The sequence below is a fragment of the Oncorhynchus masou genome, chromosome 10 (genome assembly GCF_036934945.1).
Source record: "Oncorhynchus masou masou isolate Uvic2021 chromosome 10, UVic_Omas_1.1, whole genome shotgun sequence".
NCBI classification, from domain to species: Eukaryota; Metazoa; Chordata; class Actinopteri; order Salmoniformes; family Salmonidae; genus Oncorhynchus; species Oncorhynchus masou.
In genome coordinates this window covers 40,074,471-40,098,958 of record NC_088221.1, presented here as the reverse complement: position 1 = coordinate 40,098,958, position 24,488 = coordinate 40,074,471, and the positions used below count along the sequence as shown (strand labels likewise).

Genomic DNA, 24,488 nt, shown 5'->3' with positions numbered 1-24,488 from the left:
TCACTGAGCCCTGGTATTTTACCATCACTGAGCCCTGGTACTTTACCCTGGTACTCCCTCTCTGAGCCCTGGTACTTTACCATCACTGAGCCCTGGTACTTTACCATCACTCTCTGAGCCCTGGTACTTTATCCCTCTCTGAGCCCTGGTACTTTACCATCTCTGAGCCCTGGTACTTTACCCCTCTCTGAGCCCTGGTACTTTACCCCTCTCTGAGCCCTGGTACTTTACCATCACTGAGCCCTGGTACTTTACCCCTCTCTGAGCCCTGGTACTTTACCCCTCTCTGAGCCCTGGTACTTTACCCTCTCTGAGCCCTGGTACTTTACCCTCTCTGAGCCCTGGTACTTTACCCCTCTCTGAGCCCTGGTACTTTACCATCACTGAGCCCTGGTACTTTACCATCACTGAGCCCTGGTACTTTACCCCTCTCTGAGCCCTGGTACTTTACCATCACTGAGCCCTGGTACTTTACCCCTCTCTGAGCCCTGGTACTTTACCATCACTGAGCCCTGGTACTTTACCCCTCTCTGAGCCCTGGTACTTTACCCCTCTCTGAGCCCTGGTACTTTACCCCTCTCTGAGCCCTGGTACTTTACCCCTCTCTGAGCCCTGGTACTTTACCCTCTCTGAGCCCTGGTACTTTACCCCTCTCTGAGCCCTCTTTACCCCTCTCTGAGCCCTGGTACTTTACCCCTCTCTGAGCCCTGGTACTTTACCATCACTGAGCCCTGGTACTTTACCCCTCTCTGAGCCCTGGTACTTTACCCCTCTCTGAGCCCTGGTACTTTACCCCTCTCTGAGCCCTGGTACTTTACCATCACTGAGCCCTGGTACTTTACCCCTCTCTGAGCCCTGGTACTTTACCATCACTGAGCCCTGGTACTTTACCCCTCTCTGAGCCCTGGTACTTTACCCCTCTCTGAGCCCTGGTACTTTACCATCACTGAGCCCTGGTACTTTACCATCACTGAGCCCTGGTACTTTACCCCTCTCTGAGCCCTGGTACTTTACCCCTCTCTGAGCCCTGGTACTTTACCATCACTGAGCCCTGGTACTTTACCCCTCTCTGAGCCCTGGTACTTTACCCCTCTCTGAGCCCTGGTACTTTACCATCACTGAGCCCTGGTACTTTACCATCACTGAGCCCTGGTACTTTACCCCTCTCTGAGCCCTGGTACTTTACCATCACTGAGCCCTGGTACTTTATCCCTCTCTGAGCCCTGGTACTTTACCCCTCTCTGAGCCCTGGTACTTTATCCCTCTCTGAGCCCTGGTACTTTACCCCTCTCTGAGCCCTGGTACTTTACCCCTCTCTGAGCCCTGGTACTTTACCCCTCTCTGAGCCCTGGTACTTTACCCCTCTCTGAGCCCTGGTACTTTACCCCTCTCTGAGCCCTGGTACTTTACCATCAGTGAGCCCTGGTACTTTACCCCTCTCTGAGCCCTGGTACTTTACCATCAGTGAGCCCTGGTACTTTACCATCACTGAGCCCTGGTACTTTACCATCAGTGAGCCCTGGTACTTTACCCCTCTCTGAGCCCTGGTACTTTACCCCTCTCTGAGCCCTGGTACTTTACCCCTCTCTGAGCCCTGGTACTTTATCCCTCTGAGCCCTGGTACTTTACCATCTCTGAGCCCTGGTACTTTACCCCTCTCTGAGCCCTGGTACTTTACCCCTCTCTGAGCCCTGGTACTTTACCCCTCTCTGTACTTTACCCCTCTCTAGCCCTGGTACTTTACCATCACTGAGCCCTGGTACTTTACCCCTCTCTGAGCCCTGGTACTTTACCCCTCTCTGAGCCCTGGTACTTTACCCCTCTCTGAGCCCTGGTACTTTACCCCTCTCTGAGCCCTGGTATTTTACCCCTCTCTGAGCCCTGGTACTTTACCATCACTGAGCCCTGGTACTCTACCCCTCTCTGAGCCCTGGTATTTTACCCCTCTCTGAGCCCTGGTACTTTACCATCAGTGAGCCCTGGTACTTTACCCCTCTCTGAGCCCTGGTACTTTACCCCTCTCTGAGCCCTGGTACTTTACCATCACTGAGCCCTGGTACTTTACCCCTCTCTGAGCCCTGGTACTTTACCCCTCTCTGAGCCCTGGTACTTTACCCCTCTCTGAGCCCTGGTACTTTACCCCTCTCTGAGCCCTGGTACTTTACCCCTCTCTGAGCCCTGGTACTTTACCATCACTGAGCCCTGGTACTTTACCCCTCTCTGAGCCCTGGTACTTTACCCCTCTCTGAGCCCTGGTACTTTACCCCTCTCTGAGCCCTGGTACTTTACCCCTCTCTGAGCCCTGGTACTTTCCCCTCACCATTTGGTTGAAACCCTCCACCAGACTCTGGGTCTATTAAACTAAACCTCTCCCAGGTTAGGGCAGGGGGAAAAGAGGGGAGAGAGGAAATGAGAGAGGCGGAGAGAGAGAGGGTGGGGAGGAGGGGGAGAGCGAGAGAGGAAATGAGAGAGGTGGAGAGAGAGACAGAGAGACAGACAGACAGACAGAAAGGAGGGGGAGACAGAGAGAGACAGAGAGAGAGAGAAACCGAGAGAGAGAGAGTGAGGGGGCAGAGAGAGAGACAGAGACAAAGAGAGACAGAGAGAGAGACAGAGGGAGGGGGCAGAGTGAGAGACAGAGAGAGACAGACAGAGACAGAGAGAGACAGACAGAGAGAGAGAGGAGACAGGGCAGAGAGAGAGACAGAAAGAGACAGAGAGAGAGACAGACAGACAGACAGACAGACAGACAGACAGACAGACAGACAGACAGACAGACAGACAGACAGACAGACAGACAGACAGACAGACAGAGAGGGGAGGGGGCAGAGAGAGAGAGGGAGGGGGCAGAGAGAGAGAGAGAGGTAGAGAGACTGAGCCCTGGTAACCATTTGTACATCGTTACAACACTGTATATATACATAGACATTTGTAATGTCTTTATTATTTTGGAACTTCTGTGAGTGTAATGTTTACTGTTCATTTGTATTGATTATCTCACTATTGTATATTATCTACTTCACTTGCTTTGGCAATGTTAACATATGTTTCCCATGCCAATAAAGCCCCATTTTCTTTTCCAAAGCATTGTGTTTAAACTCTGGTGTCCAAACACCCAGCGCGCCCTAGAACTCTGTCTGAGGACCAACTAGGCTCACCTAGCCACATATTAATACACACAGGCACACATGACCTGAGAGCACAGCAGGAAAGGGTGGCCACAGCACTGAAGGGAGGGATTGAAAAAGCTTCTTCTACTTCTTCTACTTCCACCCTGCTATCACGAAAAGACTTCCACCCTGCTATCACGAAAAGACTTCCACCCTGCTATCACGAAAAGACTTCCACCCTGCTATCACGAAAAGACTTTCACCCTGCTATCACGAAAAGACTTTCACCCTGCTACCATACAGCAGGTAAACACAAGTATTTCCTGTGACTGTGCCTCAAAACCAAGTGCTTTCCTGGCCCACCACTCTACCCTGGACTAGAACAGTCTTTATGACCAGGTCCACCTATACAAGGCAGCAGTGCCCACCACTCCACCCTGGACTAGAACAGCCTCTTTGACCAGGTCCACCTCTACAAGGCAGCAGTGCCCACCACTCCACCCTGGACTAGAACAGCCTCTATGACCAGGTCCACCTATACAAGGCAGCAGTGCCCACCACTCCACCCTGGACTAGAACAGCCTCTATGACCAGGTCCACCTCTACAAGGCAGCAGTGCCCACCACTCCTCCCTGGACTAGAACAGCCTCTTTGACCAGGTCCACCTCTACAAGGCAGCAGTGCCCACCACTCCACCCTGGACTAGAACAGCCTCTTTGACCAGGTCCACCTCTACAAGGCAGCAGTGCCCACCACTCCACCCTGGACTAGAACAGCCTCTTTGACCAGGTCCACCTATACAAGGCAGCAGTGCCCACCACTCCACCCTGGACTAGAACAGCCTCTTTGACCAGGTCCACCTATACAAGGCAGCAGTGCCCACCACTCCACCCTGGACTACAACAGCCTCTATGACCAGGTCCACCTATACAAGGCAGCAGTGCCCACCACTCCACCCTGGACTAGAACAGCCTCTTTGACCAGGTCCACCTATACAAGGCAGCAGTGCCCACCACTCCACCCTGGACTACAACAGCCTCTATGACCAGGTCCACCTATACAAGGCAGCAGTGCCCACCACTCCACCCTGGACTAGAACAGCCTCTTTGACCAGGTCCACCTCTACAAGGCAGCAGTGCCCACCACTCCACCCTGGACTAGAACAGCCTCTTTGACCAGGTCCACCTATACAAGGCAGCAGTGCCCACCACTCCACCCTGGACTAGAACAGCCTCTATGACCAGGTCCACCTATACAAGGCAGCAGTGCCCACCACTCCACCCTGGACTAGAACAGCCTCTTTGACCAGGTCCACCTATACAAGGCAGCAGTGCACACCTTCGCCCGGACTCTAAAGCACATCGCTCTCAAACGCAGCCCCAACACTTCACACAGGAGCAACATATCAATTGACCTAGGCCCCTCTTGCCCTCCCCATGTACCCAACCCCCACAAAGAGGCCCTCAACATGGAAGTCACACATATGCCCAGGCCGTGAGCGGGTAAACAGGCTCAACCCCCACTCTTACAATAGCCCAAGCCAATGGCATGTACCAGGTGTTCAGCAGGCTCTGCTCACACTTACTGGCCTGAGGCCAAACCACACAACCAAAATCATTGGACACTTTATGGAAGACAACACCTCCACTATCTAATCCTGGTCATATCCAAGGTCATCTGCCTTTGGCCTAAAGAGCAGGAACCTGGACTTCACCAAAGAAATCGGAAATACAGACATTGTCATCCTACAAGAAACCTGGTATAGAGGAGATGGACCCCCTGGTTGACCTCCAGGTTACAGAGAGGTGGTAGTCCTATCCACCAAACTACCAGGTGTGAAACAGGGAAGGGACTCAGCGGGTATGCTAATTTGCTATAGAGCAGACCTAACTCACTCCATTAAATTAATCAAAACAATGATCTTAACAGAGAAAAATGTCCTCTTGTGTGCTACCTACGGTATATCCCCCCACTAGAATCCCCAAACGTTAATGTAGACAGCTTCTCCATCCTGGAGGGGGAAATCAATAATTTCCAGGCCAAGGGACATGTACTAGTCTGTGGCGACCTAAATGCCACAACCGGACAAGAACCTGACACCCTCAGCACACAGTGGGACAAACACCTGCCTGCAGGTGACAGCATTCCCTCCCACATATGCCCCGCTAGGCACAACTATGACAACATAACCAACAAAAACAGGTCACAATCCTGCAGCTCTGTCGGATATGTACAGGGTATGTACATGGTCAATGGTAGGCTTCGAGGGGACTCCTATGGTAGGTACACTACTGCTCATCTCTTGGCAGTAGTACTGTAGACTACTTTATCACTGACCTCAACCCAGAGTCTCTCAGAGTGTTCACAGTCAGCCCACTGACACCCCTATCAGACCACAGCAAAATCACAGTCTACTTGAACACAGCAATAGTCAATCATGAGGCCAAAGGAACTGAGTAATATTTAGAAATGCTATAGATGGAAGGAATGTAGTTTGGAAACCTACCAAAAAACAATTAGGCAACACCAAATTCAATCCCTTTTAGACAACTTCCTGGACAACACATTCCACTGTAATAGTGAAGGTGTAAACTTGTCAGTAGAAAATCTTAACAGTATATTTAACCTCTCAGCTTCCCTATCAAATCTAAAAATTCTCAAATAGAAAACCGAAGAAAATGAACAACAATGACAAATGGTTTGATGAAGAATGCAAAAATCTAAGAAAGAAATTGAGAAACCTGTCCAACCGAAAGCATTGACACCCGGAAAACCTGATTCTACGCCTTCACTAAGGTGAATCACTAAAACAATACAGAAATACAAAAAGAAGGAACAGCACGTCAGAAATCAGCTCAATGTAATTGAAGAATCCATACTCTAACCTCTTCTGGGAAAATTGGAAAACACTAAACAAATAACAACACAAATAATTATCTATCCAATATGGAGATGTATGGGTAAACCACTTCTCCAATCTTTTTGGCTCTATAACAAAGAATCCACAAAAGTTAAGACAAATTTGACCCCAATGACTACCGTGGGATATGCGTCAACAGCAACCTTGGGAAAATCCTCTGCATTATCATTAACAGCAGACTCGTACATTTCCTCAGTGAAAACAATGTACTGAGCAAATGTCAAATTGGCTTTTTACCATATTATCGTACGACAGACCACGTGTTCACCTTGCACACCCTAATTGATCTTTTTTTTTTTAAAGGCAAAGTTCTAATTTTTTGTTTATTTAAAAAATAAACTTTCACTCAATTTGGCATGAGGGTCTGCTATACAAATTGATGGAAAGTGGTGTTGGGGGAAAAACATACAACATTATAAAATCCATGTACACAAACAACAAGTGTACAGTTTAAATAGGCAAAAAACACACATTTCTTCCCACAGGGCAGTGGGGTGAGACAGGGATGCAGCTTAAGCCTCACCCTCTTCAAAAAATATATCAACAAATTGGCGAGGGCACTAGAAAAGTCTGCAGAACCTGGCCTTACCCTACTAGAATCTGAAGTCAAATGTCTACTGTTTGTTGATGATCTGGTGCTTCTGTCACCAACCATGGAGGGCCTACAGCAGCACCTAGATCTTCTGCACAGATTCTGTCAGACCTGGGCCCTGACAGTAAATGTCAGTAAGACCAAAATAACGGTGTTCCAAAAAAGATCCAGTCGCCAGGACCACAAATACAAATTCCATCTAGACACTGTTGCCCTCGAGCACACAAAAACCTATACATACCTTGGCCTAAACATCAGTGCCACAGGTAACTTCCACAAAGCTGTGAACGATCTGAGAGACAAGGCAAGAAGGGTCTTCTATGCCATCAAAAGGAACAAAATTCAACATACCAATTAGGATCTGGCTAAAAATAATTGAATCAGTTATAGAACCCATTGCCCTTTATGGTTGTGAGGTCTGGGATCCGCTCACCAACCAAGAATTCAACATAAAAAAAAAACATTTAACCGGTAGGCCAGTTGAGAAAAGTTCTCATTTACAACTGCAACCTGGCCAAGATAAAGCAAAGCAGTGTAACAAAAACAACAACACAGAGTTACACATGAGATAAACAGACGTACAGTCAATAACACAATAGAAAACTCTATATACAGTGTGTGCAAATGTAGTAAGATTAGGGAGGTAAGGTAAATAGGCCATAGTGGCAAAATAATTACAATGTATTATTGACACTGGAGTGGAAATACTGGGGTGCAAAAGTCAAATAAGAATTTGGGGATGAGGTAGTTGGATGGGCTATTTACAGATGGGCTGTGTACAGGTGCAGTGTCCCACAACATGGGACAAACACCAAATGGAGACTCTGCATGTAGTGCTCTGCAAAAATATCCTCCGTGTACAACGTAGAACACCAAATAAGGCATGCAGAGCAGACTTAGGCTGATAACCGCTAATTATCAAAATCCAGAAAAGAGCCGTTAAATTCTACAACCACCTAAAAGGAAGCGATTCCCAAACCTTCCATAACAAAGCCATCGCCTACAGAGAGATGAACCTGGAGAAGAGTCCCCTAAGCAAGCTGGTGCTGGGGCTTTGTTCCCAAACGCACCCCACAGAGCCCCAGGACAGCAAGACAATTAGACCCAACCAAATCATGAGAAAACAAAAAGATAATTTCCTGCAACATTGTAAAGAATTAACAAAATAACAGAGCAAACTACAACGCTATTTGGCCCTAAACAGAGAGTGCACAGTGGCAGAATACCTGACCACTGTGACTGACCCAAACTTAAGGAAAGCTTTGACTATGTACAGAGTCAGTGAGTATAGCCTTGCTATTGAGAAAGACAGACCTGGCTCTCAAGAGAAGACAGGCTATAAGCACACTGCCCAGAAAATTAGGTGGAAACTGAGCTGCACTTCCTAACCTCCTGCCAAATGTATGACCATATTAGAGACACATATTTCCCTCAGATTACACAAATCCACAAACAGTTAGAAAACAAACCAAATTTTGATAAACTCCCATATCTACTGGGTGAAATTCCATAGTGTGCCATCACAGCAGCAAGATGTGTGACTTGTTGCCACAAGAAAAGGTCAACCAGTGAAGAACAAACACCATTGTAAATACAACCCATATTTATGCTTATTTACTTTCCCTTTTGTACTTTAATTATTTGTACATCGTTTCAACACTGTATATATATAATATGACATTTGTAGTGTCTTGATTCTTTTGGAACTTCTGTGAGTGTAATGTTTACTGTTCATTGTTATTGTTTATTTCACTTTTGTATATTATCTACTTCACATGCTTGGGCAATGTTAACATATGTTTCCCATGCCAATAAAGCCCCTTGAATTTAATTGAATTGACAGACAGACAGACAGAGCGAGAGAGAGAAAGAGAGAGACAGACCGAGAGAGAGAAGGGGGTGGCAGATGGAAAAAGTCAGGTGAGCGATGTGATTAGTTGTGTGTGTTAAGCCCAGTGTTTCATATCTCAGACTGAGCTCTGCTAGACAAATGAGAGAACGTGCCTGAAAGAGGCTTTAGTTCTGTCACATTACTGCTGCTTTCCAGCCTGAACACCCCCACAAATAATCTGACAGAGAACAGACACACTCATTTAAATATTCACACACCAACCTTTCACACAAGCACCCTGTCTCAGTCACATGTTGATTAAAATACTGCATGGAAAAACATGTATAACCACACGTACACACATACACACACACACATCGGGCTCTGAACAGCGTGTCACTTCACGTCAGTTACCACGTGTGTGTGTGTGTGTCATATTGAACTGAACCAAGCAGAGCCCCGGCTCTATCGTCACAGCCAATCACCTGAGACATTAACTACCTGAACTACAATACGGCTCAGTCACTTTGTGGAGCTGCCACTGGAATGAAGAGGACAAGAGACCGCTAGAGTCTGTCCAGTCTGACCCACAGTCTATATTACATGGCTCAGGGGTCAGTCACTTTGTGGAGCTGCCACTGGAATGAAGAGGACAAGAGACCGCTAGAGTCTGTCCAGTCTGACCCACAGTCTATATTACATGGCTCAGGGGTCAGTCACTTTGTGGAGCTGCCACTGGAATGAAGAGGACAAGAGACCGCTAGAGTCTGTCCAGTCTGACCCACAGTCTATATTACATGGCTCAGGGGTCAGTCACTTTGTGGAGCTGCCACTGGAATGAAGAGGACAAGAGACCGCTAGAGTCTGTCCAGTCTGACCCACAGTCTATATTACATGGCTCAGGGGTCAGTCACTTTGTGGAGCTGCCACTGGAATGAAGAGGACAAGAGACCGCTAGAGTCTGTCCAGTCTGACCCACAGTCTATATTACATGGCTCAGAGGTCAGTCACTTTGTGGAGCTGCCACTGGAATGAAGAGGACAAGAGACCACTAGAGTCTGTCCAGTCCCACCCACAGTCTATATTACATGGCTCAGGGGTCAGTCACTTTGTGGAGCTGCCACTGGAATGAAGAGGACAAGAGACCGCTAGAGTCTGTGCAGTCTGACCCACAGTCTATATTACATGGCTCAGGGGTCAGTCACTTTGTGGAGCTGCCACTGGAATGAAGAGGACAAGAGACCACTAGAGTCTGGCCAGTCTGACCCACAGTCTATATTACATGGCTCAGGGGTCAGTATTTATGGGCAGTAGGAGTACCTTCAGGGGGTACCTGATCGTAGAGCAGGGACACTTATGCCCAGAGGGATGCTGACAGTGCCTTTCTAGAACCAGTATACCCCAGAGTGTTACAGCCTGCTGCCTATCTTCAGCCCAGCCAGGCCAATAAGCCCCACAACTCCATCCCCATCAACTCAACTGGTTCATTGTGCCTATTCAAGGCTTGATTGGTGGATCAGTTTGTGTGCTAAAGTTTAGGATTTGATTTTGAGGGTACCCACAGCCATTCCTGATTGGTCGCTGTTACTGATTGGTCGAAGTTAAGTCAAGGCTTGATTGGCAGGTCTTGGATTTAATTGGCAGGTCTTGGATTTAATTGGCAGGTCTTGGATTTGTTTGTGGTGGCAGCCACAGCCATTTTTATTTACCTTTATTTAACCAGGCAAGTCAGTTAAGAACAAATTCTTATTTTCAATGACGGCTTAGGAACAGTGGGTTAACTGCCTGTTCAGGGGCAGAACGACAGATTTGTACCTTGTCAGCTCGGGAGTTTGAACTTGCAACCTTCCGGTTACTAGTCCAACGCTCTAACCACTAGGCTACTCTGCCGCCCTTCCCTCTTTTTGAGCTGTCAAATGTAGTTTGTTGGAATGAGGGATAAGGGTGCCCTTTAAACGCTGATACAAGGTCAGAATGACCTTCTACTAATTCAGATGATAACAGATTGGTTAGGCCTTGTCACATGTCAGTATAGAGTTGAGAGACTTTTTTTTTTTTTTTTTTAAGAACAAATTCTTATTTTCAATGACGGCCTAGGAACAGTGGGTTAACTGCCTGTTCAGGGGCAGAACGACAGATTTGTACCTTGTCAGCTCAGGGGTTTGAACTTGCAACCTTCCAGTTACTAGTCCAACGCTCTAACCACTAGGCTACCCTGCATTATAGCATTGACTGTAATAGCAAATTGTCCATTTCCAAAACAGACACACAGAAACACACAGGTCTCAGAAGCCTGAGGTCTTCAATGTTTTGTTATTAAAGGTCAGCAGTGTTTACAGACCAAAACACATCAACAGCACCAGAAGCTCACAAAACAACATGTCATCAGATATTTTACAGGCGTGTGTGTGTGTGTGTGTGTGTGTGTGTGTGTGTGTGTGTGTGTGTGTGTGTGTGTGTGTGTGTGTGTGTGTGTGTGTGTGTGTGTGTGTGTGTGTGTGTGTGTGTGTGTGTGTGTGTGTGCATGCGTCTCCAGGTACTGTAGGGTTGTCCTGTGAATGTCTGCAGTCACATCACCAATTCAAGTCCAGGGAGCAGCTCCTACACTCTTAATGAAAAAGGTTCTCGGGCTGTCCCCATAGGAGAACCCTTTTTGGTCTTTAGGGTTCCATGTAGAACCCTCTGTGGAAATGGTTTTACATGAAACCCAAAAAGATTCTACTTGGAACCAAAAAGGGGTCTTCAAAATGTTCTCCTATGGAGGGAGCCGGAGAACCGTTTTAGGTTCTAGATAGTTGAATATCAGCCATCTGTTCCCTGCTCCTTTCATTTTATTTAAACTTTAACTAGGCAAGTCAGTTAAGAAAAGTTCTTATTTACAATGACGGTCTACCAGAAGGCAAAAGGCCTCCTGTGGGGACGGGGACTGAGATTAAAAATACAAATAAATGTAATATAAATACAGGACAAAACACACATCACGACATGAGAGACAACACAACACTACATAAAGAGAGAGCGCAAGGCAGCAACACATGACAACACAGCATGGTAGCAACACAACATGACAACAACATGGAATCAACACAACATGGCAGCAGCACAACATGGTAGCAGCACAAAACAGGGTGCAAACATTGTTGGGCACAGACAACAGCATGCAGGGAAAGAAGGTAGAGACAATAATACATCATGCAATGCAGTAAGTGTCCATGATTGAGTCTTTGAATGAAGAGATTGAGATAAAACTGTCCAGTTTGAGTGTTTGTTGCAGCTCTCCCATGCTGGCACAGCCACAGTACAGCTCCCTGCTCTCCCATGCTGGCACAGCCACAGTACAGCTCCCTGCTCTCCCATGCTGGCACAGCCACAGTACAGCTCCCTGCTCTCCCATGCTGGCACAGCCACAGTACACTCTAACAAATGGCCAACTATCCAGCAGACTACTGCAGAACCCTGTAGTGCAGTCTCCACTGAACCAGACAATACACAGGCAATGGAGAGAGAGAGGGAAGAGGGGGTAGAATAAAGGGCTAGAGTGAGCCTGCTGCCTCAATTATACTGTTATGTTGTATTATGAAAAAGCGAATAGGTATTTCTTGGAAAGTAAACATTGTTGCTGAAAATGTTCCCAGCAAGTCTAAGTGTATGTGAGACCTTGGATATAGCATTTACAATAGGACTACAGGAGCATTGACTAAGGTGAATGCAGCATAAAAGGGGTCCCTGACTAGTCTATCTGTGTCCCAAATGGCACCCTATTCCTCTATAATGCACTACTTTTGACCAGTGGGTAGAGAATTTCCAACAGTGAGAACTCACTGGCGCGTGCGTGTTCGCGCGTGTGTGTGTGTGGTTTCTAACTTTCTCTCTGTCAGCACTTCATAGTGAGACCTGTTTTCCTATACCTTGTTTTCCTCATCTAGCATTCTCTTACTCCCCATCTGTCTTTCTCTCTCTTCCTCATCCTCTTCTTTCTCTCTCTTCCTCATCATCCTCTTCCTCTCTCTTCCTCATCATCCTCTTTCTCTCTCTTCCTCATCCTCCTCTCTCTCTCTTCCTCATCCTCCTCTTTCTCTCTTTTCCTCCTCCTCATCATCCTCTTTCCTCTCTCCTCCTCATCCGCATCTTCCTCATCCCCCTCTTTCTCTCTTCCTCATCGTCCTCTCCCTCTCTTCCTGTTGTTTTGACTGCTGTGAAGACGGCTCTCTTCCTGTTGTTTTGACTGTTGTGAAGACTGATCTCTTCCTGTTGTTTTGACTGCTGTGAAGATGGATCTCTTCCTGTTGTTTTGACTGCTGTGAAGACGGCTCTCTTCCTGTTGTTTTGACTGCTGTGAAGACTGATCTACTCCTGTTGTTTTGACTGCTGTGAAGACAGATCTCTTCCTGTTGTTTTGACTGCTGTGAAGACTGATCTCTTCCTGTTGTTTTGACTGCTGTGAAGATGGATCTCTTCCTGTTGTTTTGACTGCTGTGAAGATGGATCTCTTCCTGTTGTTTTGACTGCTGTGAAGACGGATCTCTTCCTGTTGTTTTGACTGCTGTGAAGATGGATCTCTTCCTGTTGTTTTGACTGCTGTGAAGACTGATATCTTCCTGTTGTTTTGACTGATCTCTTCCTGTTGTTTTGACTGCTGTGAAGACAGATCTCTTCCTGTTGTTTTGACTGCTGTGAAGACGTATTTCTTCCTGTTGTTTTGACTGCTGTGAAGACGGATCTCTTCCTGTTGTTTTGACTGCTTTGAAGACGGATCTCTTTATGTTGTTTTGACTGCTGTGAAGACTGATCTCTCAGAGAGGTGGCTATCTTTCAGTATCACTTCAAAGCTTCACACTGCAGCAGAACAGAATGATCTCCCTCTCTTTCTCTCTTTCTTAAAGACTGAGTGGGCTGCGTGAATGACAGACTGACAGACAGAGATAGAGAGAGATGGAGTGGAGTAAGTGGTATAATAACAGTATGGAACCCCCAGGGACACATCCGGAGATAAATCACAAATCAATCATGTTCTGTCTCTGATCCAGTTCTTTACAAAGAGGAGAGTAAGCATGCTAGAATCCTTGTATAGACAGGTTTTTATTTTATTTATTTAACTAGGCAAGTCAGTTAAGAACAAATTCTTATTTACAATGACAGCCTACTGGACCAATTGCTACCCTATGGGACTCCCAATCACGGCTGGATGTGATACAGACTGGATTCGAACCAGGGACTGTAGGGATGCCTCTTGCGCTGAGATGCAGTGCTTTAGACCGCTGCGCCACTCGGGGTTAGCTGGCAACGCCGGGAAAACGATGAGCACGCTTCAATGGGGCTGAAGGATGTGTGTTGTTATGGTTCTAGATGGCCAGATACCGAGCAACAATGACTCGAAGCTGCCATGTGGGGAATCGTAGGTGGCTCATTTCAGCTTGTTGTATCTTGTTATTGATATTGTTATTGTGTTGTTTTGAGATGTTTTGACTTATATCACGTCTATGCTAATATGGCAAAGATTCGCTAGCTATCTAACCAACAACTGTAACAATGTATTTAAAAGACAACGAGTGCTCATTGTGCAAATGTACAGTACATTCAGAAAGTATTTAAACCCCTTGACTTTTTTCACATTTTGTTACGTTACAGCCCTTATTCTAACATTGATTAAGTCATTTCTTCCCCTCATCAGTCTACACACAATACCCGATAATGACAAAGCAAAAACTATATATATTTTTTCAATTTTAGGAAATTTACATAAGGATTCTGACCCTTCACTCAGTACTTTGTTGAAGCACCTTTTTCAGTGATTACAGCCTCCAGTCTTCTTGGGTATGATGCTACAAGCTTGGCAAACCTGTATTTGGGGAGTTTCTCCCATTCTTCTCTGCAGATCCTGTCAAGCTCTTCCAGGTTGGATGGGGGAGCATCACTGCACAGCTTTTTTCAGGTTTCTCCAGAGATGGCACCAATGGAGAGGACTGCCTCGCTTATAGTCCTTGGGAAACTTTGCAATATTTTTTTCTGTATTATTTCTTACATTGTTATTACATACTGCACCGGGAAGAACTATTGGATATCAGAGCGACATCAACTTACCAGTACTACGACCAGCTCTACCACCCACTGCTTCCGAGTATATTACTCGCTAATGTCCAGTCCCTAGGTCAACAAAATTAGGGCAATGGTTACTTTCCAGAGAGACATCAGGGATTGTAACATACTCTTTTTTTCACGGAAACATGGCTCTCTCGGGATATGCTGTCGGAGTCGGTAAAGCCACCTATATTCCTGGTGTGTCTCGGGGAATTAACGACTCATGGTGTAATTGTAACAACATACAGGAACTCAAGTACTTTTGTTCACCTGATCTAGAATCCCTCACAATCAAATGCCGACTGTATCATCTCTGAAGAGAATTATCTTCCGTTATTGGCACAGCCATGTCTATCCCCCCTCAAGCTGATACCACGACGGCCCTCAAGTAACTTCACTGGACTTTATGCACTGGACAAGAGAAATACATATGTAAGAATACTGTTCATTCACTACAGCTCAGCATTCAACACCATAGTACCCTCCAAGCTCATCATTAAGCTTGAGACCCTGGGTCTCAACCCCGCTCTGTGCAATTTGGTCCTGGACTTCCTGACGGGCCACCCCCAGGTGGTGAAGGTAGGAAACAACATCTCCACTTCGCTGATCCTCAACACTGGGGCCCCACAAGGGTGAGTGCTCAGCCCCCTCCTGTACTCCCTGTTCACCCATGACTGCGTGGCCATGCACGCCTCCAACTCAATCATCAAGTTTGCAGACGACACAACAGTAGTAGGCTTGATTACCAACAATGACGAGACAGGGAAGAGGTGAGGGCTCTGGAATGTGGTGTCAGGAAAATAACATCTCACTCAACATCAACAAAACATTAACAAAACAAAGGAGATGATCGTGGACTTCAGGAAACAGCAGAGGGAGCACCCCCCTATCCACATCAACAAGACATCAGTGGAGAAAGTGGAAAGTTTTAAGTTCCTCGGCGTACACATCACAGACAAACTGAAATGGTCCACCTACACAGACAGTGTGGTGAAGAAGACGCAACAGCGCCTCTTCAACCTCAGGAGGCTGAAGAAATGTGGCTTGTCACCTAAAACCCTCACAAACTTTTAAAGATCCACAATTGAGAGCATCCTGTCGGGCTGTATCACTGCCTGGTATGGCAAATGCATCGACTGCAACCGCAAGGCTCTCCAGAGGTTGGTGCAGTCTGCACAAATCATAAGCGGGGGCAAACTACCTGCCCTCCATGACACCTACACCACCCGATGTCACAGGAAGTCCAAAAGATCATCAAGGACAACAACCACCTAAGCCACTGCCTGTTCACCCCGTTATCATCCAGAAGGTGAGATCAGGACAGGTGCACCAAAGCTGGAACCAAGAGACAGCTCAAAAACAGCTTCAATCTCAAGGCCATCCGACTGTTAAACAGCCATCACTAGCACAGAGAGGCTGCTGCCTACATACAGACTTGAAATCATTGGCTACTTTAATAAATCGAACGCTAGTCACTTTAATATTGCCACTTTAATAATGTTTACATATCTTGCATTACTCATCATACTATTTATTGCATCTTAGCCTATGCCGCTCTGTCATTGCTCATCCATATATTTATATTTATATATTCCTTTACTTAAATTTGTGTGTATTAGGTATCTGTTGTGGAATTGATAGATATTACTTGTTAGATATTACTGCACTGTCGGAACTAGAAGCACAAGCATTTCGCTACACTCGCAATAACATCTGCTGACCATGTGTATGTGACCAATAACATTTGATTTGATTTGAGATGTTTGATCGGGTTGTCCTGGCTGTGTGCGTAGGGTTCTTGGTCACCTCCCTGACCAAGGCCCTTCTCCCGATTGCTCAGTCTGGCCAGGAAGCCAGCTCTAGAAAGAGTCTTGGTGGTTCCTAACTTCTGCCATTTAAGAATGATGGAGGCCACTGTGTTCTTGGGGACCTTCAATGCTGCAGAAATATTTTGGTACCCTTCCCCAGATCTATGCCTCGATACAATCCTGTCTCGGAGCTCTACGGACAATTTGTTGAACCACATGGCTTAGTTTTTGCTCTGACATGCACTGTCAACTGTGGGACCTAATTTTTAGCCTTTCCAAATGTCCAATCTATTGAACACAGGTGGACTCCAATCAAGTGGTAAAAACATCTCAAGGATGATCAATGGAAACAGGATGCACCTGATATCATGTTTGAGTCTCACAGCAAAGGGTCTGAATACTTATGTAAATAAGGTATTTCTGTAGTTAAACAAAAAAACTATTTTTCCTTTGACATTATGGGTTTATTGTGTGTAGATTGATGAGGAAAACAATTAATTTAATCAATTTTAGAATGAGGCTGTAACGTAAAAAAATGTGGACAACGCCAAGGAGTCTGAATTCTTTCCGAATGCACTGGATAATGTTATCAGAAAACATTTGAAGATGAAATATAGTTTACATGTTGTCAACAATCAAGGCAGACCCGTCTGCTTTGCCCCAAAGTAGCGTTGGTTTGGTTGCTAGACAGCCAACCCGTCCATAGAGGTCTGTGTTGGAGTTCAGCACCATGGACAGCATCATGCCTGCGCAAAGGAGAAGACGGTATGTGAAGTACCATGGACAGAGGCAGATCAACTATAGGAGGTCGATGAGAGAGAGAGAGTAGAGTAGGTTCAGAACCTTGGACAAGGGCAGAGGACAAGGGCAGAGGAGGGGTTGTCAGAGAGTTAGTTCAGGAACCATGGTGAGCAAATTAATTTTATCTGGCTTTGCTGTGGACAGAAAAGCTGACTGAAAAAGTTCTCCCAAGTGCTTAGATAATTTGTTATGTTCACACAGCCACAAAGAAAAATAAAGAAATATATTCACACACGTACCCCTACATACTGACACACTCGTCACACAAATCAGCACAATCACACCCTTTATTCATCCATTCTGTTCCACAAATCATTTACATTGACATGTTAGTCATTTAGCAGACGCTCTTCTCCAGAGTAGTGAGTGCATACATTTTCACACTGGTACCCTGTGGGGATGCGCAATGCTCTTCCAACTGAGCGACACGGGACCACATCCTAGAAATGCTAGCTTGCCTAATGACAAGCTAATTAGGCAACAACTGATGTGTTACATTCCTAATGATATTTTTTTTTTCATTCAGTTCACTGAGGCTACCCAGACACATGCATTACCAGTGGGCCCACATGGCTCTCTGACAGGTTGGGTCAGCTTCAAGGTGTGTGCGTACATTGGGTCTGCAAGCAAGGCTCTCTGACAGCCGAGCTCAATTACAAGGTCAAAGCTACAGCTACGTCCCCAATGAGTGTGTTTCTGTGGATCACTGTCCACAATGTATTAATCATATAATAATCTCTTCTTTTTCATTTCTCCTCCTCTCTCTCTCTCCCCTCCCTACCTACCTATCCTCTACCCCTACATCTCTTACTCCCTCTCTCTCTCCCCTCCCTACCTACCTATCCTCTACCCCTACATCTCTTACTCCCTCTCTCTCTCCCCTCCCTACCTACCTATCCTCTACCCCTACATCTCTTACTCCCTCTCTCTCTCCCCTCCCGACCTACCTATCCTCTACCCCTACATCTCTTACTCCCTCTCTCTCTCCCCTCCCTACCTACCTATCCTCTACCCCTACATCTCTTACTCCCTCTCTCTCTCCCCTACCTACCTATCCTCTACCCCTACATCTTACTCCCTCTCTCTCTCCCCTCCCTACCTACCTATCCTCTACATCTCTTACTCCCTCTCTCTCTCCCGTCCCTACCTACCTATCCTCTACCCCTACATCTCTTACTCCCTCTCTCTCTCTCTCTCTCCCCTCCCTACCTACCTATCCTCTACCCCCACATTTCTTACTCCCTCTCTCTTTCCCACTCCTTCTCTCCCCCTCCCTCTATCTCCCCCTGTCTCAGGTTGGCTACACGAATTGGGAAAGCGTCTGGGCACCCCTTATTTTGTATCTCCCCTGGCCACTCTGGCTCCTGATTTGCTGCACCCTGCAATTGTTGACTCCCTGCATGCCAACAGCAGCCAATGGAATGTGTCCGGGTCGGAGCTGGTGGGGCGAGACTCGTGGAACACCAGCCAATGGAACGTCACGTGGATGGGGGCTGGGGTGGGGGTCAGGGTGGGTCAGGGTGGAGGGATGCTGGGTGGGGGGCCGTCAGTGAGGAGCTCCTATGTGACGTCTCTGTACTTCGCTCTGAGCAGTCTGACCAGTGTGGGCTTCGGAAACGTCTCAGCCAACACAGACTCAGAGAAGATCTTCTCCATCTGCACCATGCTCATAGGAGGTGAGTCCCTGGAGATACAACAGGAACATTATTGGTTAGTGAGAATGTCAGGTTTCAGTGGTGTCAGGGGATAGATAAACCATCTGCTGTGTGCCTCCTCTCCTGTCCCTCTCTGGTGTATTCTGTTTAGAAATAGACCACTGATTCTACAGCTATTCAACAATGCTATGGCATATTGTCATTAGCTAAGACATAACTGAGAGTTCTCTCTCTCTCTATTACAAATGTCATTATGTGCAAATAGTTCAAGTACAAAAGGGAAAATAAATAAATGTAAATATGGGTTGCATTCACACTTCACCGGTGACCTTATCTTGTGGCAACAGGTTTTGTGGCAACAGGCAATATTGCTCCTGTGATGGCACATTGTGGTATTTCCTTCAATAGATATGATGGGAAAATGTGGTTTGTTTTCGAATCCTTTGTGGATCTGTGTAATCTGAGGGAAATATGTATCTCTAATATGGTCATATATTTGGCAGGAGGTTACGAAATGCAGCTTCGTTTCCATCACATTTTGTGGGCAGTGTGCACATAGCCTGCCTTCTCGAGAGCCAGGTCTGCCTATAAAGGCCTTTCTCAATAGCAAGGCTATGCTCACTGAGTCTGTACATAGTCAAAGCGTTCGTTAAGTTTGGGTCAGTGGCAGTGGTCAGGTATTGTGCCACTGTGTACTCTCTGTTTAGGGACAAATAGCATTCTAGTTTGCAAAGAAATGTGTTTTTTGCCAATTTTAACAACACACTTGTTGTTTGTGTACATGGATATTATAACGCTGTATGTTTTTCCCCCAACACCACTTTCCATCAATTTGTATAGCGGACCCTCATGCCAAATTGAGTCAGAAGCTTTTTTGAAATCAATTTGGGTGTGTAGGGTGAATACATGGTCTGTCGTACAATAATTTGTTAAACAGCCAATTGGACATTTGCTCAGTACATTGTTTTCACAAGTTATCTCTGAAATGTTTCAAAATAAAACACCTGAAATATCACATTTACATAAGTATTCAGACCCTTTACTCAGTACTTTGTTGAAGCACCTTTGGCTGTGATTCTTTTCTGCAGATACTCTCAAGCTCTGTCAGGTTTGATGGGGAGCATTGCTGCACAGCTATTTTCAGGTCACTCCAGAGATGTTCGATCGGGTTCAAGTCCAGGCTCTGGCTGGGCCACTCAAAGAGATTCAGAAACTTATCACAAATCCACTCCTGCTTACTCTTGGCTGTGTGTTTAGGGTCGTTGTCCTGTTGGAAGGTGAACCTTCATCCCAGTCTGAGGTCCTGAGCGCTCTGGATCAAAGATCTCTCTGTACTTTGCTCTGTTCATCTTTCCCTCGATCCTGACTAGTCTCCTTGTCACTGCCACTGAAAAAGATCCCCACAGCATGATGCTGCCACCACCATGCTTCACCTTAAGGATGATGCCAGGTTTCCTCCAGATGTGACGCTTGGCATTCAGGCCAAAGAGTTCAATCTTGGTTTCATCAGACCAGATAATCTTGTTTCTCATGGTCTGAGTCTAGGTGCCTTTTGACAAACTCCAAGCGGCCTGTCATGTTCCTTTTACTGAGGAGTGGCTTCTGTCTGGCCACTCTACCATAAAGGCCTGATTGGTGGAGTGCTGCAGAGATGGTTGTCCTTCTGGAAGTTTCTCCCATCTCCACAGAGGAACTCTGGAGCTCTGTCAGAGTGACCATCAGGTTCTTGGTCACCTCCATGCAGCCAACTCTAGGAAGAGTCTTGGTGGTTTCAAACTTCTTCCATTTAAGAAAGATGGGAGCAGGTGGACTCCAATCAAGTTGTAGAAACAACCTCATGGATTGGTTTTTGGTCTGACATAAACTCTAATAAATTGTGGGACCTTGTATAGACAGGTGTGTGCCTTTCCAAATAATCTCCAATCAATTGAATTTACAACAGGTTGACTGCAATCAAGTTATAGAAACATCTCAAGGATGATCAATGGAAACAGGATGCACTTGAGCTCAATTTCAAGTCTCATGGTAAAGGGTCTGAATACTGAATACTAAAAACCTGTTTTCGCTTTGTCATTATGGGGTATTGTATGTAGATTGCTGAGGATTTTTTTCCCTCAATTTAATCCATTTTAGAATAAAGCTGTAACGTAACAAAATGTGGAAAAAGTCAAGGGATATGAACAGTTTGTACAAACCTACTCATTCCAGGGTTTTTCTTTATTTTTACTATTTTTTACATTTTAGAATAATAGTGAAGATATCAAAACTATGAAATAACACATATGTAGTAACCAAAAAAGTGTTAAACAAAACAAAGTAGATTTTAGATTTTAGATTCTTCAAAGTAGCTACCTTTTGCTTTGATGAAAGTTTTGCACCGTTTTTTTCATCTGTACAAACAATAGTACGCAAGTATAAACACCATGGGACCACGCAGCCATCATACCACCCAGGAAGGAGACGCATTCTGTTTCCTAGAGATGAACTTACTTTGGTGCAAAAAGTGCAAATCAATCCCAGAACAACAGAAAAGGACCTTGTGAAGATGCTAGGAAGAAGCCACTGCTCCAAAACCGCCATACAAAAGGCCAGACTATGGATTGCAACTGCACATGGGGACAAAGGTTGTACTTTTTGGAGAAATGTCCTCTGGTCTGATGAAACAAAAATAGAACTGTTTGGCCATAATGACCATAGTTATGTTTGGAGGAAAAAGGGGGAGGCTTTCAAGCCGAAGAACACCATCCCAACCGTGAAGCACGGCGGTGGCAGCATCATGTTGTGTAGGTGCTTTGCTGCAGGAGTGACTGGTGCACTTCACAAAATAGATGGCATCATGAGGACGGAAAATTAGGTGGATATATTGAAGCAACATCTCAAGACATCAGTCAGAAAGTTAAAGCTTGGTCGCAAATGGGTCTTCCAAATGGACAATGACTCCAAGCATGCTTACAAAGTTGTGGCAAAATGGCTCAAGGACAACAAGTCAAGATATTGGAGTGGCCATGACAAAGCCCTGACCTCAATCCCATAGAAAATGTGTGGGCAGAACTGAAAAGGCGTGTGCAAGCAAGGAGGCCTACAAACCTGACTCAGTTACACCAGCTCTGTCAGGAGGAATGGGCCAAAATTCACCCAACTTGTTGAGGGAAGCTTGTGGAAGGATACCCAAAATGTTTGACCCAAGTTAAACAATTTCAAGGCAATGCTACCAAATACTAATTGAGTGTATGTAAACTTCTGACCCACTGGGAATGTGATGAAAGAAATAAAAGCTCAAATAAATCATTCTCTTTACAATTATTCGCACATTTCACATTCTTAAAATAAAGTGGTGATCCTAACTGACCTAAGACAGCAAATTTTTACTAGGATTAAATGTCAGGAATTGTGAAAAACTGAGTTTAAATGTCTTTGGCTAAGGTGTATGGAATCTTCTGCCTTCAACTGTAGGTCCCCCAGTACCAGGTCCTTCAAATTGCTCATGGATGCTCTCTATGCCATAGAGTTTTAGTGAATGCAGGCTTAGACTACATCTCCCATGAGGCCACACCACAGAGAACAAGCACTTTCCTGGTCCCATTTCGGGATGATTAAAAATGGAAACATTCTCCTCAGATTTAAAAACAGCAACGTTTTGGTAGTAAACTGACTTTTCTAGGGCTTCTTGCAAATGGAACAACTGTCAATAATGTAACTAGAGAGTGGTGAATGTTTGCATGCCAAATGGCACCCCATTTCACATGGTACCCTATGGGCCCTGATCAAAAGTGGTTCACTATTTAGGAAATAGGGGGCCATTTGGCATGCTGTACTTCCAGTCTAGTTCTTATTTAGTTAGAGTGGGGCAGTAAAGGTCTGATTCATGAGATAGAGATGTGGTGATTTTTAGGGGTGGGTGCATTGATGAGAGAGGACATATTCTCAGGCCACTTTAAAACCAAGTGTGGCAGCCACTTAGACACACCCACACAACCCCCCCCCCCCTCCTAGACACACAACCACATACACACATACAGTAAATCCTGCCCATTGGCTCATTAGAATATGTACAGTAAATATGTAAAAATAGGACATTTGTTTAACCTGCCCTGCCTGGAGAGTTGAGGTTTAAACACAGCCGAACTAGCTCCAGTCCTATACTATAACGTAATTGTGACGATATGCCAGACAGATGGAGAGCATTGACTGAAACAGAGAGAGACAGTCTCACAGGGAGAAACAATAGGCATACACAACAACCTTTCTACCCAGAACCAGACTGTTACACAATAACAATGACAATGATGAAACCATCCAGGATCATTGGACCGGGATAATCACTGTCTGTCTAATGGTTCAGGGGAGCGTCTGGCCCTGTCCATGTGGCTGCTTCAATTGGCTCTAATAGTTAACAATCCATGTACACACACACTTCAACAACCTTGTTAGCGGCGCCTCCCTCAGACACACACCCTCACACTCAACCTCAATCACTGATGTAAACACACACACACACACACACACACATTCTTGCAAACCCCCAAACAACCAAAGTGTTCTGTTCCATCAGTGCAGAGTGAGTGTGTGTGTGCAGCTCTCAGACTGCAGATCAGATCACTGTCAGACTGGAACCTCATCTCCTCCCCCCTCCGCAGTAGCTGTCAGCATGGAGAGAGAGAGAGAGAGAGAGAGAGAGAGAGAGAGAGAGAGAGAGAGAGAGAGGGGAGAAGAGAGAGAGAGAGAGGGGAGAGAGAGAGAGAGAGAGAGAGAGAGAGAGAGAGAGAGAGAGGAGAAGAGGAGAGAGAGAGAGTGGAGAGGATGAGAGATGGGGGGGGAATAGAGAGAGAGAAAGGGAGAGCGAGAGAGAGAGAAAGGGAGAGAGAGCGAGAGAGAGAGAAAGGGAGAGCTAGAGAGAGAGAAAGGGAGAGAGAGAGAGAGAGAGCGAAGCAGTGAGATTGGCACATTTCTATTTTGGCAGGGGTATGCTATTGAAGTGCTGTGAGCAGTGAACCTCCTTTAAGTATGACTGACAGCTATTTTCCGAGCTTGGTACATAAGATTATTGTGCATCTAATATCTATATACAGTGCCTTGCGAAAGTATTCGGCCCCCTTGAACTTTGCGACCTTTTGCCACATTTCAGGCTTCAAACATAAAGATATAAAACTGTATTTTTTTGTGAAGAATCAACAACAAGTGGGACACAATCATGAAGTGGAACGACATTTATTGGATATTTCAAACTTTTTTAACAAATCAAAAACTGAAAAATTGGGCGTGCAAAATTATTCAGCCCCTTTACTTTCAGTGCAGAAAACTCTCTACAGCCTTTTGTCTTCTTGGGTATGACGCTACAAGCTTGGCACACCTGTATTTGGGGAGTTTTTCCCATTCTTCTCTACAGATCCCCTGAAGCTCTGTCAGGTTGAATGGGGAGTGTCGTTGCACAGCTATTTTCAAGTCCAGGCTCTGGCTGGGCTACTCAAGGACATTCAGAGACTTGTCCCGAAGCCACTCCTGCGTTGTCTTGGCTGTGTGCTTAAGGTTGCTCTCCTGTTGGAAGGTGAACCTTCGCCCCAGTCTGAGGTCCTGAGCGTTCTGGAGCAGGTTTTCATCAATGATCTCTCTGTACTTTTCTCCATTCATCTTTCCCTCGATCCTGACTAGTCTCCCAGTCCCTGCAGCTGAAAAACATCCCCACAGCATGATGC

The 24,488-nt window shown here is 45.8% G+C and overlaps 1 protein-coding gene across 1 annotated transcript in view; it reads left to right on the top strand.

Annotated features, from left to right (window-relative positions):
• Nucleotides 1–24,488, top strand: part of LOC135547625 (potassium voltage-gated channel subfamily H member 3-like) — a 194,934-nt gene that overhangs the window by 123,848 nt on the left and 46,598 nt on the right. Inside the window, exon 9 of the mRNA XM_064976793.1 lies at nt 18,436–18,816. Within this exon, the coding sequence (XP_064832865.1) occupies nt 18,436–18,816 (381 nt within the window). The remainder of the gene's footprint in view (nt 1–18,435; nt 18,817–24,488) is intronic.